This window comes from Pseudochaenichthys georgianus, chromosome 5 (genome assembly GCF_902827115.2).
Source record: "Pseudochaenichthys georgianus chromosome 5, fPseGeo1.2, whole genome shotgun sequence".
Classification (NCBI taxonomy): Eukaryota; Metazoa; Chordata; class Actinopteri; order Perciformes; family Channichthyidae; genus Pseudochaenichthys; species Pseudochaenichthys georgianus.
The window spans coordinates 26251373-26267155 of record NC_047507.1 but is presented as its reverse complement, the minus strand read 5'-3'; the positions used below and the strand labels follow the sequence as shown (position 1 = coordinate 26267155).

Below are 15783 nucleotides of genomic sequence, written 5' to 3'. Positions count from 1 at the left end.
GATAAGTAAAAATGAATATGCCTCAGGCAGCTGACTACTGATTACTTTCTTACTATTATGGCCTGACGGTTTTCGAAGCCGTTTGCTGTAGGGTTGGCCATAATAAAACAGCACAGTGAGCATATCACTGGTGTGAGTTATGCTTGCATCCTGCTTCCATCATAACATAAAACACAACCCTACCTCAGATCACAGGAGCTGAGTCCAAATTACATAAAACCTACTGATTCTTACCAGGTTGTGGGTATAAAGTGTGTTCACCATGGAAAAATGAACAGAAATCATGTCTTCACTATAAAAGGTGACAGTATGCTTATGTGGTGGGAACGGATAGTTATATTGGATGATGCAAAGGACAAAATAATAGGATTTGTTCATAGTTGGAAAATGAATAAAAAAGTGGATGCAAAATAAACAGGGGGTGTTTTGCTTTTTTGTTTTCCTAATAAATCCATTGGAAGTCAATGAACAATGCATTTACTCGTCTCTCCATGAATTCTGATTTGACATCTATGTCTACCGAACTCAGCCCCAAGCCAATTTGTAATGATTCCTATCTCCCAAAACAGGTTACAAAAACATATTTTCTGGCTTATTCAGTTACCGAAACAGCTGGGCACTGCAGTTTTTATCAAGAAGAGTAAACAGTACATTTGTTGGGGATTATATTTAAATATGGATTAATACAAATGTAGTGCTGAGAGTGATTATTCACAGCAGCAGGACAGCGTATGTGAAATTGACCCAAAATAATCAGCAGTGACCAATGCTTATCGTAATCACACAGGGCAACGCCACGGTTCACTGAATTATTAGATTGTTAACAAAAAAAGAGGAATCAGCTATATCAGGCCCTTGGTTACAAAGGCAATACTTTATAGCATAGTCGTTTTTCGGTTTGGTATTATACAATACTGTAGGAAGAACATTTATCAAAGCTGAGTTTCCCTTTAAGTGATATTCAAATTCTGCTTCAGACGCGGTGGTGAAAACCCATGAGCTGGTGAGTGACGTGTGGTAGTCAGACACCTTTTCATTTTCCTCCCTTCAGATATTGTCATTGTACTTGTGACCTTATCACTGACATGCCAAAAAAATACTGCTGGCGTTAGCTGATGTTCAACAGGCGCACAGCGTAAAGAACAGAAATAGGGCAGAGAATGCTTGACTAAGCAGTAGCTGTTACCTCATTAGGCCTAGTGCTTCACAAAGATGTTTAAAACATGAACTGCACACTCATTTAGTGCGTAATTGGAGTAAGGTGTGACAGGGTCACACAAGGGGGAACAGCCAAAGTGGAAGGGTCGTGATCATTAAGATTACATAAACTAACATTAACTTAGCATGGTCTCTATGACTCCATTCATTTCCTTCTTCTAGGAATAATAACTCTTGCTTCCCAAGGTTTTGCAAAGTTTATTTTTTGTAAACTAATGCTATTTATCAGTCTCCTATTTTCTGTTACCCTTCATTTGCTCTGTCCCTCACGCTCTTTCCCCCCCTCTTCACACACACACACACACACACACACACACACACACACACACACACACACACACACACACACACACACACACACACACACACACACACACACACACACACACACACACACACACACACACACACACACACACACAATTCAGTTTTAGAAAGCACTGTAGGCAGAAATGCCCATGGTTCGGATCATGCTGAGGAAGCAGGAATGAATTCCAATCAGGCTTGAACAGGGAAGAGCCATTCCATTCTGCACCACTCCTGGAGACACTCAAACAAGGAGCACCCCCTCTCCTGCATATGCATGACAGCACACACACATGCACAAATCAGTATCACACACAACACTTTGAACACACATGGTATTGTGATATCACTTGGCAGCCAAAGAGAATTGTGTTTATTAAACATCAGTGGTGTCTGTGACACTAATACCATGCTAATGAAGCACCACACATGTGTTCACTTGTTTTTGTTTTTCACATTTCGCTAAGAATTTTAGCCAGTCATGGAGTGTAGCTAATACTGTTGCTGACGATAAAAACACTTTTGTCAAGATTAAAAGCATTGTGGTATCAATGTCAAAAGCCTCTACGAAAATATTGTGCACATGTGCTGTTATCTACTCGTCTAGAGCACCTCTCCTCTGCTTCCCCTTCATCATTTGCCTCATAACGGTGTGTCAGAACACTGCCACAAAGCTCATCTGGGAGTAAAGCAATTTGCTTCGTCTTCCTTTATGTGCCTGCACCATCTCCTTCATTTTCACTATCTTTCATACCTACGGGTCATAGCTCTGACACAGTCCATGTGGGGATCTGCCTCAAATCCATGTCACCATTCTACCACCTTTCATTCACAATGCATTCACTGTGTCGATATCTATTTCCATCTTACAACTCCTGTCTGCTTTTTGCCATCTCAAGAATAGGGGAGAATTTTTGCATATTGCTTTACTTGGCATTTATTTTGCTGCCTTGAGCCGAGGACAAAGCATTATGTTAAAGACCCATACTTATGCATCATGAAAATAGCTGTAATATAACTGGTCATTATATTTAGTAGTGTGCACCTTTGGGATATTCTGAGCCCGAAGCTCCCGACAGATTATCCCTGTCTGACCGCACTACATGGTTCTCTCCTTACCTATGGGTGACAGCTCTGCCACACTGCCAATGTAGGGACCCTCCAAGAACTTGGGCTCGCTGTCGTTGATGTCCTGGACCTTGATGACAAACTCTGACTCCGATTCCAGAAGGTCGTTGGACAGCCGGTCCTTGGCCCGGGCCCTCAGTGTGTAGGACGCCTTCTCTTCGCGGTCCAGTCTCTCTGTGGCGTGGATGTCTCCTGTAAGCTCATCGATGATGAAGATGGTGCCTGCCCCTTCTCCTGTGATAGTGTACTTGATGTTACCTTCACCCTCGTCAGAGTCTGTATGGATCTGTACAATGAAATGAAATAAAAAAATACGAATCAAATGAGGCTCACACTTTATGTTTATTTTATTTAATGTGACAGAAGGGCAACCCTAATGCCTCAGAATTATGTTTACAACATATTACTTTGCAGCAGCAAGTGCAATTTACTAGAAACAAAGTATGCACATGATTATGTTATAACTTATAACCAACATAATGAGGAAACATTCTATATTAAGGAATGTAAGTTGAAGAAAGTTGATATATTTGCTTTTGCAATACCCTCACTTTTGGTTAGTATGTGAGTTGGTTGAAAAAAAAAATCTTCAAATTGGTTTGAAGCAGAAAGAGGCAGGTCTATTTGTCAACAAAAATCTAAATCAAAATGCTTTTGTTGCTTAACATACACAAACTCAGGTCACGATCTTTAAATGTATGACCACTTGATATCGCATATGGACGCTTCATGACACTCCATTCACTGATGGAAGCTGTTAGATGCAGTTGAAAGTTTAGTAAACCGGTATGCTTGCATTTAATATGTCACATATTTTGCAAAGCATTTTCTATTTACCTTCAACTTCTTTGAATACTGATGGTTTGTGTAATTGATAGTTGTCAGAAAATGACATAGGTCATCAGCCGTGACCAAATGAAATTAGTCCATACCTTCCACCCATTCCCGTATCTTATCCCTGCAATGGCAATTGCCTTCTCAGAGCTTCATATAACCAGCCATCATCGTTGTCTTGTAAAAAAAGACACCTCAGTTCTAGTAATGATTTACACCTTTTTGCACATGGTGCCCTTCACAGGATGTGACGCCCAAATTAGGAGTCCAAAGTCGTTTCAAAGATTGTTAAAGGTAGAGACATAGAGGTGCCAAGGCTGAAAAGTTAACTTAAAATAGCCCTTATAAATCAAAGCTATAGTTCCCCCTAATGTGATTAGAAGACATTCCAGAGGCAGCAATAGAAGCAGCATTGGTCCCCCATCCAAACCTCCCGTTTGGCTCTTTAGCGGGCACTAGACCTGCTCCCTCTCTCTCTCTTTCTCTCCCTCTCACCCTCTTTCTAAAATTATATCTCAAAGCTATCTATGTAATGTGAGTGTGCAGTGTGCAGACCATGCAGGGGAGAGGGGAAATCGCCCCGGCCTCCCTAGTTAATATTTCATAAAGGCTTAATTAAATACAGGCTTCTATCACCCTCGCGGGGGTTTTCATTAAGTATTTGTCGTAAAACTGCAGAATAATGCAGGGCTGAGCCTCGATATTGCCTCCCTCATCCATTTTACCCTCCTCTTTGTCTATCTACCTTTTTTCACCATTCCAAATCATCCTGAAGACAAATACGTGAACAGTCAGAGGAAATATACGTACGGATATTTTGATGGTATCAATATTTCAGTTATAATAAAAATAAGTTTCATTGGTGCAAACAGTGAAAGTTATCCAATAAAAGTGTGCATAGTCATGTGCCACTGGATATGTTTCACCAAGACACTCTCAATTAGATATTTGGAGACAAGAATGTGTGTGAAATGTTGTCCTCATTTATTAATTCAATTGCACAAATGCTGACACCATGCTTGTAAGTTCATACCTACTACATGTGCTCAACACGCACACACCTACCTACTGTGTTTGTTTGTTTGTTTGTTTGTTTGTTCGCTCGCGCACACACACACACGCAATAATAATAATACATAGATAGTGAGTTCATCATTCTGCTGGGATGATGCTATTTCCCCCCCTCAGGCTGAATATACCCATCCGTCTGTCAGTCTATCCTCACTGGAGTGATTCAAGTTGACAGCATGAAAAACACACATACTATGCTTAGCAAATTGTTCTCAGCAAACTAAAGGTCAGAGCCAGGACATCACTCTGTTAGCAAAAAATAAAGAGGCAAATCCACCCTTAACACATTTACATGAGGAGTCCGCTGCTGCTGAGCAAGAACCATGCTCCGCTGGTCAATCTTTCTGAGAGCTGCATGTTTTACATTTTACAACAGTGTCACCAGATGAAACAGTTATATGAAGTGGGGGGAATAGAGTTTGTTTGGGCTGCGGAAGATTTGCATTGGTCAGGGCAGTAGTCTTGAGAGAAGGGAAAAAGACTAAAAGCTAAATGCAATCATATAGATTTAAACTCAATGTCTACCTTTAGGTAATGATCACAGGGTTTTGCAGTTTGATATTTTCCTGGGGCATTATGGTAGTTATCTACCGCAGATGAAAATTGGTATCTATTTAAATCCATTGTTACAGGCTGCTGATCCCAGCCTACACTACAAACATTTTATAACCACCTCTCAAAATGGCAGGGAGAGAAACCAGAGCATACTTTAAGGTGGAAGATTACTTTTCCATGCTTGCCCACATAATATTAGCAGTGTTAAAGGCAGGTGCACACATTTTACACATTTGTGAAGAAGCATGCTTTTAGAAACGGTTAGAAACACATAGACGCGAAGGACATATTTCTAGATCAGTGTAAAGATGAAATGATTCTTGTTATTTTGTGCTTTGCAAATAACGACCATAGAAAATGCTTGGAAGTCGTAGAAAAGGAAACTCCTTCCTCCAGGAAATGCCTAGGAATGATCGTTTTTTTAAGTTTTAGAAATAAGCACGACTCACCAAATCAGAATATTTAATGATTATTAGACATTCAAATTCTGAAAAGGCTATGTTAAGGGATGTGTAAGAATAATGTACACAATACTCATATTCCCATGTGTGCATTTCAATTGTAAGGTTACATTCATTTTCCTACCTTAATATGTTCTGCCAAAAACTAACATTAGCCTCATCTGAACTTTTGAAACATGAGTGCGCAGAAGGACTTAAAAAAGCTTTACATCATGGCCAGTATAGAAATAATTATTACAGTAACCAACAACTCTCTCAATATGCATAGCCCATGACATAGAGGTATACTAACAGCATATTGTAGATTACATTTATTTAAAAAATCTGAACCTCTTCTTTAAACTTACTTAAAATGAGCATTTGTCACTGTGGCTTAGTAGTTATTATGAATCAGTATTTGGCTTTAAGCTAAACTTTATGCAAGAGGTAAGCACTGCCTAAGGGTTTACAGTGGGGGCTGTGGGGTGAGTCAGGGGAGAGCGAGGCTGTTGAAGCTGTCAGGTTCACCTTTGGGTCACAACAAAGTGTCTCACTGTCACTGTAGGCTAACCTGCTGAAGGGAGTGAAATATGACACACATGCAGTGACACAAAGTTTCCTTCTTGTCAGCTCTTTTGAGTTTGTATATTAAAAGTACATTATTGCAAAAGCTCAGCTTCGGTAATGCACAACAGAGTGGTAAATTATGATTTAGAAATTGGAGACATCCCTTTTAAAAATGGAAAACATCTGTGTATCTTTGGATCCCGCAAATCGCACACAACATTTCAACAAACGTGTCAATATGAATTTAAAGTGTTTATAAGCGCAAGTCCATGTCTTTCACAATTACAGAATCAAGTGGCTTAATAAAATAAAATAGAAAATAGAAAGGGGAGACATTTGTGGAGCAGGATTTTTCATTTCCAGTGGAGATATCAGGATTTGGGCTTCACTGAATCCTTGCTTTATTGAGGGTTTCAAAGCGGGAGCAAATTGGCTGTCTTATATTTAAGTCTGTGTAATCAGGAGTAGGCCTGCCACATTTCACTGCAGCTTGTCAAGCTCTGTGATCTTAACAGCTTCAAAGTGTTAACAAGGTGACTGAATCAGAGGCAGCCTAGGTGGAGACAGCTATGTGGAAGCAAGGGTAAAGAAAGACCATGGGAGATGGAAGGGAGAGCAAATGGTAGCATAGCGAAGAGGAGAGACAGAGAAAAGAAAGTCAGTGGGAGAAGAGACATTTAAAGAGCCTGTGACAGCATCCCAACAACTGTTGTGCAATGAAATATTGGGCTACTAGTAATCTCGAACCGTCAGTTTAAAAAAGAAAAAGCGATACCGTTTCGTTAAAAATCAATAATTTCGAACATCGCGGGGAAATTCCTTGACTCATTTTGAAGTTTTGGGGGAAGCCGGAAGTGACGTCAATGCGGGAACGCTTCGAGAGCCAAACACGGACAAAGTGTGTTGTGTCATGCGTAGAAATTGTGAATTACTGAGTTTAGGCACGTTAATAACGTTTTAATGAAGTTGACTACAGTATATTCATATTTGTCAGTGCTTTCATGTCAATTCGGCGACATAAACATAAATGATTGTGGTGAAGATGATGATTACATTAGGATTAAAAATCGGGAGTGAGAGCTGCTGAATTTCCTCCCGTCGGATGTGATATAAAAACAAATCGATTATTTTTGTGGTTATAAACTCAAGCGGATGAAACTACATTTATTAGTGCTTTCATGTCAATTCGGCGAACATATGATACATTAAATGATGAGTGAGGATGATGATTAAAAATCGTTTGTTTGAGCCGGTCTGCATTTACTGATGAGAAAACAAACCGATGCTTTTTGTAGTTGTAGTACACCAACGTGGATTAAACGTGTGGTTTTTTACCACAATGTTGGGGAAATTAATGGATAAAATGCACGGATTATTATTATTATTCCCACTCCGATCGGGACACTAGGTCCACCGTTTCCCCACAGCGAGGCTCCCCCCGTTGACAGTTTACGTGGGCTGGGTGCAGTGGCGGACTGGCCATCGGGACGAATCCCGATGGGCCGGTACCGAAGTGGGCCGGTCGGATAAGTAACTAGCACATCCCCCATAGGCGGCGCGTGAGGCTCAGGTTTGAGAAGGCTAAATAACTTCTTTTACCTGACGCTGCCCGCCTCCGGCGTCTATAGAAAAGAGATCCACTCAGTGTGCGGAGTTTAAATCTCTCAAGTCATATTACAGGATAAAGGAAATACAGTTTAAACTGCCGTATGCAGAGGAGACGCCGACGTGTCGCACTTATCATTCATATTACATCATCAATCAGATCATCGATCATATAATATCATAATATATCATATATTTCCTTATCTGAGTCAGCTTCTCCAGCCTCATCTGGCCGTGCAACACTCACAGTGTCACAGACTGTATGCAGAAGTATTATTTAACACATTATGTTGACGAAACACTCGAGACAAATGTAATTAAAGTCAGATCCACTCGTGTCTTAGACGTGAACGCGCTCTCAGCTGGAGAGAGAAACCCTGGCTTGATTTACCGAGTTGATAACCAGCGTCGTAGGACCGCTTAGCGAGATCTCGTTTGTTAGTTTGTTGTTGTTAGTTTGTTTGTTACTCAAACATATCCAGGGTCTGTTGAACTGGCTTCGTAGTACAGGGCACAGGTGGCTCGCATCGTTGAGGTCAAAGACACAGACATTATACATTATATTTGTATTTTACATCCCCCGCTCCCCCCGTTGACAATTTACTAGCGGTACCGAAGTGGGCCGGTCGAGAGTCCCGGGATGATTTGTAGTCCCATTCCACCACTGGCTACATGACCGTATGATCGCCCATATTGACGCACCTCATTCCTAAACTTCTAACAGATACAACATAAACCGATCCTTCAGCCTCATATGGGATCTCAGACACGTTCAACATTAACCTGTCATCGCTGTCTGAGCTTGCTGCTGTGTGCACCGTCGTGCGTTTACATCTGACTGTATATATATAAAGGTTTACATGCAGATGCTGGGATCCTGGACGGTGCAGCTGGAGCGCTGTGCCCGCAATGACGTCACCCATCATTTGGCGGGACTTGAAGAATCCGCGAGAAGATCCAGAAAATTGTCAACATTGAAGGCAGATTAATGGTTATCAAAGTACAAATATCCAAAATCAGTTCAGTAACGGTTTTCAAGGGGACAATATGTACTCAAATTGATGGGTTTGGATGATGGGGGAAAACCGTGTCACAGGCTCTTTAAATGAGGGGGCAATGGTGCTTGGATAGTGGGGGTTGGAGGCAGAACTTCAAAAGCTTAGACAGGAAATAGAGGTTGGAAATGCACAAGTAAAGAGCCACAAAACATACATCAAAACATTATTTATAAATAATTTCAAACAATGACAAACCAGAGAAAGAAAAGGCTCTCTAGTAACAACAAATGGGAAATGTGTCTCCATTAAGTTCCGTGTCCAATAGCACCACCGTTTTTTTTTTTTCTTTCATTTCTCTGATCTGCTTTGTTCCTGTTTGATGTCAGCCTTGTGATGTGGACCTAGATTTGACTAATCAGGACTTGGATCATTGCGATGGGGAGAATTGCTTTAACAGCCAGAGCACACGCATGTTTCTGTTGTTGGAATAACTGTATCCATGGTCAAACACTGTTTTCCCCTTCATTCATAAACACACACACAAGGCACAGCAAGTATGCCAACCAAGACTACTTGGTTATCACAAAGGAACTCTTTGTTGACTACACTATCACAGTGAAGGGAACAGAACAAAACAGCTAAAATAAATAAAAGCAACATGCTTGTTATAAGGTTTATGCTTTACTTTATATCCAGAACAAGACTGAACATGTCGTTGTCCAAACCAGATACACTGAAAGTGATATCCCTTAAATCAAACAGATTTTTTTTAGACGACGTTTCAGTGAACAATAAAGACAAGGCCACCTGTTTCATTTGGCTTCAGATTAAATGCATATTTTAAAGAAAAGGGATAAATAACCACCTTGCAAATGGACAAACATTATTTCTTAAATCTTCATGCTGAAAAATGATAACCAAATCCATGCCAGATACAGGACATACAGATCAGAGAGTTGGAAGGATACAAAGATCACTGTTAAAAAAAAGCATACTGCATGCATGCTACACACATAGTCCAATTCTATAACTCTCCTCTGTTACAATAGAGGACAAACAAGTTGTAATGTTTGCGTTTTAACAACAGCCATTTAAGATAATCTTGGCTCAACTGCAACTCTGCCTCTTGCGACATTTTGAACAGTAATTCACAATAAGAAAATGTAATGGCACAATCTTAGTCTAGAAGGATGCATTACCTTACTGATCAAAGCTGCCAGTTCAATTGAATGGGAGTGACCATTTAATAGGTTAATCTGATTTCATTAGCAAAGTAGTGGTAAAATTGTAAAATGGACACAGCTTGGCAAGTTTGCTGAGTTGGGAAAAAGTAAAAAAAAAAGAAAGAAGCTTGTCTTAATTATCCAGTACAGAGCCACAGTGCTTAGCTTTAATCCTCTGCTGCTCAAATTAAAGTGTTGATACCAAAGGTCCAGCAGTCCATATGTGTGCTAGAGAGAGTTCTACAAAGACATCCACACTCACAAAAACCATTATTATCACTATTCGCATGAAGTGCAATAACTTCTAGATAATATTATTAATAAAATCATCCCTCTTCGCCTCCTGCTGTGTCACTCCCTCGAGCTTCCCTCAGCCCTTTTAAATCAGTCCACTGCCTTCACTAGAACCCTGTCCTTTAATGAATAACAAATCAGTGTATGAAGTATTTTCGTCCCTAGTTTACCTTTGCAGCCTCTCCTCTCCCTTTGTTCTCCCCTTCCTCATGTACCACTCATTTCTCTCTATGTCACTGTCCCCCATCACACGGACAGCAGTGCCTGTTGGCTTTGTATTTGGTTGTGCCAGCAGGAATGCAACGTAATTACAATGTCTAGCAAATAATGGCCAAAGTATAATTATTCTGCAACAGCCAGCCCTGCTGTGAAAAACATCTCCATTCATTTGTAGGAATAAAGAGATCAATATATGCAGATGCAATATTAGCTGGTCAATTGCCATGTCTAAATGATTAGAAACAAGGGGATCACAGAATTGCTGTCTGTGTCTCATCACTGAGTCGCATGCTGTCTACATTAATATCCCATCTTTTCTAATCGTGTCAGATGTAAGGCAATCAAATTGTACATGCTGTCAACTCTCATCAACTGACTGCAGTGTGTACAACTGAAGAACAGGATGTGAACGAGAGGAGGGAAAAAGAAGAAAAACATATTCTAAAATGAAGGCTACACATTGGACTACAAGAAGGGCAAACTGATTTGATTTTATGTATACTTAATCTCTATAATCACATTAGAACAATAACATCTCTGGTGTCAAGATATCGTCCTGGACATTAAAAGGAGAAGGGCAATGCTGAACCTGTCATCACTGAGTAACAGTGTTGGGTGTAACGCGTTACAAAAGTAACGGAGTTACAGTAATATATTACTTTTTGCTGTAACGAAGTAATGTAACGCATTACTAATGAAATGTGGGTAATATATTACCCGTTACAATGCAGACAGTAACGCAGTTACAACACATTTCAATCCGAAATTAAATGGTGTTTTGTTTTTTAAGAATGTACTAACATAGCGAGACATTCCGACACCAGACAAATTGTGCGGGTAGATTAGTAAACCTGGTGTGTTTACCCTTCAAGCTTCGCGTCGGGATCTTCGGGCAGTTGAATGTTATGCACCCTCTATTCAAAAAAGAGAACGGAGCGACAACGACACACAACAAATGGTGTCAGGTGCGCGTGACCTGCTCCGCTGCACGTGCATCATTTCCAAAGTGCTTCCACAGTAGTGACACACATCTGTGGGTCATCATTTATACGAAAATGGTTAAAGCAACCATCACTAAACGCCAGCAACACTGCATCTACTGCAGACAGTAGCAACAGGTCCCCACACTGCTCCCCGGGCGCCGTTCAAAATGGCAGCCCACTGCTCCTAACACTAGGATGGGTCAAATGCAGAGAAACAATTTCCCCACGGGGATTAATAAAGTATATCAAATCAAAATCAAATCAAATGGGGACATCACGTTACCCTCTGTTGTGGACACTAGCTGACTCGCCGCCGCCCTCGCCCCCGGAGCAGCACTCTTCGTTGCCCGAAACTACGCCGCCCCTCTGCGGCCCGCAGGTGCCAGCCAGGATACCACGGCAAACCAGAGCCTGCGCAGGTATATCTAAACAAGTACCCGCCTGTACAGTGGGGTTAGGCGGTCATTGTGCAGCTCGTGGTATACAAATAGACAATGGAATATTCATGTGAAAATAGATTAATATTCTGCCATGCCTGTAGAAATGTTGGGTCAAACATATTGCACACAATAGCACAGATGCCTTCACCACGAATGGCTACAGAAAGATCTCATATCCCAAGCTTATCAACGAGCTAATGTTGCAGCTGAAATTATCTCCAGGTCACAAATTCAACCTCACATGATGATGTGATACCAGTTTTCAAGCACAGTAAATATTCTCTTCCCAGAGTATATGATGGGACCAAGGTGATGTTTAGTAGGCTATATGGTTTAAATAATACTTTTGCTTTTCAATGTTTGCCATTTCAAACCATGAGCTGGTTCAAATAATATTTGCCTTGATTTACAATATGTTCTCATTTGTTTTATCAGTACAGTTTTGAAGCTGTTGTGCTTTTCTTTGCCACAGTCCACTTTTGACTATATGAAATATTTCAGGATTGCACTTTTAACTCACTTGAAATGTTCTCACTTGCTTGGTTTCAAAACATAGCAAATGCCATAATCTGTTCATTAGGGACCATGAATGCTATTTTTCATTGCTGTTGCCGGCCACTACTGCTCATGTAAACCTGCTACTGCTGCGCCCCCTGTAATCTCAGAGGCACCCTGAGTCATTTTGTTCTGGAGCCGGGCCTGCACACAGCCATATACTAAACACACTACAGAGCCCATTCTGTGTCCTGTTGTTGTTTACTTCCTCTCTGCCTTCTTCTGGTGATTTATCTGACGTCCTGCGCTCCGTCTTTTAACCTCTTTTCCTTTCTCTTTCTTGATCCTCTTTAGCAACCTGCATTATAGTCCTTATAGACAGTGGTCTGTACTGTACTGTATTAACAACGTGTCATATGTTAAGAATTTACAATCAGAATCGAGTATTCAACTAAGCCGTGTTATACAAGTTGTTAGTAGCCTTAAGGGCCTACACAGTTGTTATGCTATACCACATTGCCCTTCACTGGATGTATAATGAGCTGCACTAAACTACATTTCAGCATTTAAAATAACTAGCCATTCTTTTGCGGTTATTTTGGTGAAAGTAACTCAAAAGTAACTAAAGTAGTGTAACTCATTACATTTCAGAGACATTAATATTGTAATGTAACTTATTACTTTCAAAAGAGAGTAATAAGTAATATGTATTACATTTTGGAAGTAACTTGCCCAACACTGCTGAGTAATGGGTCTGTTTGACCAAAAAATAGCCACAGGAACTAAAGGAAGAAATAGGGTTTTCGATTTCGAACAGATTACAACAAATTGTCATGTTTGAGATTGTTTTCACACACAGCTTATTATGCAACATTTTTAAAGAATGCAATGGTGGAAATGGGTCTAAAAAACGCCTAAACACATGTCTCCAAAAGTAGCTTTAATCTGCATTTTAAGTGTTTATAATAATAATAATAATAATAATAATAGATTAGATTTGTAAAGTGCCTTTCAAGGGACCCAAGGTCGCTTTACATGGTGAACAAACAAACAAACAAACAAACAAACAAAAGGAGCAAATAATAAAGTAAAAAATGTATTAAAGGTGACATGTCATGCTTTTCCGGTTATTGCCCGTCCCCTTGTGTGTTATGAAGGTTTTTATGCATGTAAACGGTCTGCAGAGTCAAAACCCTCAAAGTACACCCTGTAGGGAGTACAACTCTAAAACAGAAAATACCTCCCCAAAACGCCTCGTTGGAGATACGTCACTGTCCATTTGATTCTTCCGGGTACATCATGATGTCATGTCGTCCCCGGAACGAAATGGACCAATCTGTGGAGCCGTTACGTTAAGCCCCTGCTGATTGGTCCAAATTGACCAATCCACGGACTTCCTCACACACTCAGTGCATGCAGCTCAGCTGATCTCTCCTCCCTGGCTGCAGGCTGATAACAGACAGTTGGGATTGCGGCAAAATTCTCTCTGCAGACCCATTCTCACAGCGTTTATCAACCTTTTTCTTACTCAATATCAAGCCACACTTATTGTTTTGACTTCGGCTGTGACTTTGTGTGTGCTCAGGGTGAGTTTGGCTGTGTTTCGCTGTGTATCGCTAAACAAGGAAATCACACCTCCACGGAGCTTAGCGCGATTCACAACGTCCCGACTGGTCCCGACTAATCGGAGCACACTGGGCTCACAGGGAGGGGGGGAGAGCTGCAGCGAGCCGTTTAGTGGAGAGAGTGAATACACGTACTTTACAGAGATGCTGTATGTGGAACCAATGTGAGTTTGGAAAATTGCACAGTATAAATCTATTCTAGTAGACCACAACAATGGAATTATGATCAGTGGAAATAGCCATGACATGGGACCTTTAGCAGTAGGAGTGGAAGCAGGGGGACTGTGATGGGTTAAGGGTCAAATATGGTCTGATAGATATGATTTAGGTAACCGCAATGAAATAATTAGCAAATGTTTCTTTGCTATTGTTACATTTCTTGTTGCGTTCTGTATAAGGACTTGAACACTAGTCGTTTGCCCAGTAAAATCAACTAGTTGCTGTGCCATCAAAACGTTCTTCCTCCCACTGCATAAAAGTTAAATGATCTAGGATTTATGGATAATAAAATAAATGTAGCCTCTGTTTCCCATCGCGTAAAAGCAGGAGTTCTTGAGAAAAGTCAGCTAAATTGTGTGTCATTTGTATTGATTGAAACTGGATTCAGGCTCACTTTCATTGGACTCCATAGGTAATGCAAAAGGCCATTCACAACATGAAGGTTTAACGTTAACACTAACTGCTTATCTCCGCTTATTTCCACCCATTTACCTTCAAGTTATATTTGAGGCTACTACCAAAGCAAGTCTGTGTGTATTATATATTGCACTATGCTGGGAAAGTTGCCTTTGAAGTGCGTCTCTTCTAAAAGCGTAGCTGCTTCATAAATAACTGTTCCAGTAGTTCACCTTGGGAAAGTTTTCGCGTGACGCATCAGCAGGATGTACTCATTTTGCATTACAAGAAGCAAATGATAGAGTGGATCAGAGAACGATGATGTTCTCACATTTAGATAACAGTGACAACGTAGGTGTGAAACAACATTTAAAACTATTTGAAACTCCGCTGCACTGGAGCTCCGCAACTACTGACAGGTAAAGGTAGAACTATTTTACAGAATGGCTGTTTCTCTTCTATTGCATTAAGTCACAGTTGTGATCAGCCAGAGCTATAGATGGTATGAAGAGATTTTATATTTTCATTAATTTGCTTAGGTATTCAACCTTTGACACAGTTCATAATTTTCTCCTTTCAGGGTCTCCTTTCCCATGGCATACGGCCTTGGGTATTGCTGCTATCTCTCTTAAGGATGGGCAGCTTGGGCGCATTGTTGTTTCCAGCTTATGACCGAGCACAAGCTGACATGAGATAGTTTATTGTTCAGGGACATCTAGAGGCCCTTCTTTTTAGGATCGTAGGTTCCCAGGCGCACATTCTTTTCTATGGACGACAGCTCTAGTTAGATTCAGGGTCCATATTTGTTTAGTCTCGCTGATAAAGAATGTTGATTATTACACTCCCAACTAGTTAAAACCTGGAACTACAGAAGAGTTCTTCAGAATTGGTTTGACATCTCAACCTGTGTCAACACGTGGCTCGTGATATGTCTTGTGAATTCTCCGGCCGAAGCTCCAAATAAACCGTCAGTGTTTGCCATCAAAGTTCCAGCTCTCCTCGTGTCTATCTGAGTCCTGTTTCCAATTGCTTCAGAAGTTTCCCTCACACATAACTTTAGATTTATATTGGTTGACTGTCTGTTTACTTGCGATAGAGCACCGATGTTTAGTATTGTCTGTTAGTAGTTCTGTAGTTATTTAGTGTCAACAGAGCCTTTATTGCTGT

The 15783-nt window shown here is 40.7% G+C and overlaps 1 protein-coding gene across 1 annotated transcript in view; it reads right to left on the bottom strand.

Moving 5' to 3' along the window:
• LOC117447436 (cadherin-22) overlaps positions 1–15783 on the bottom strand; it is a 193209-nt gene that overhangs the window by 66356 nt on the left and 111070 nt on the right. The window contains exon 4 of the mRNA XM_034084181.1: positions 2644–2938. Within this exon, the coding sequence (XP_033940072.1) occupies positions 2644–2938 (295 nt within the window). The remainder of the gene's footprint in view (positions 1–2643; positions 2939–15783) is intronic.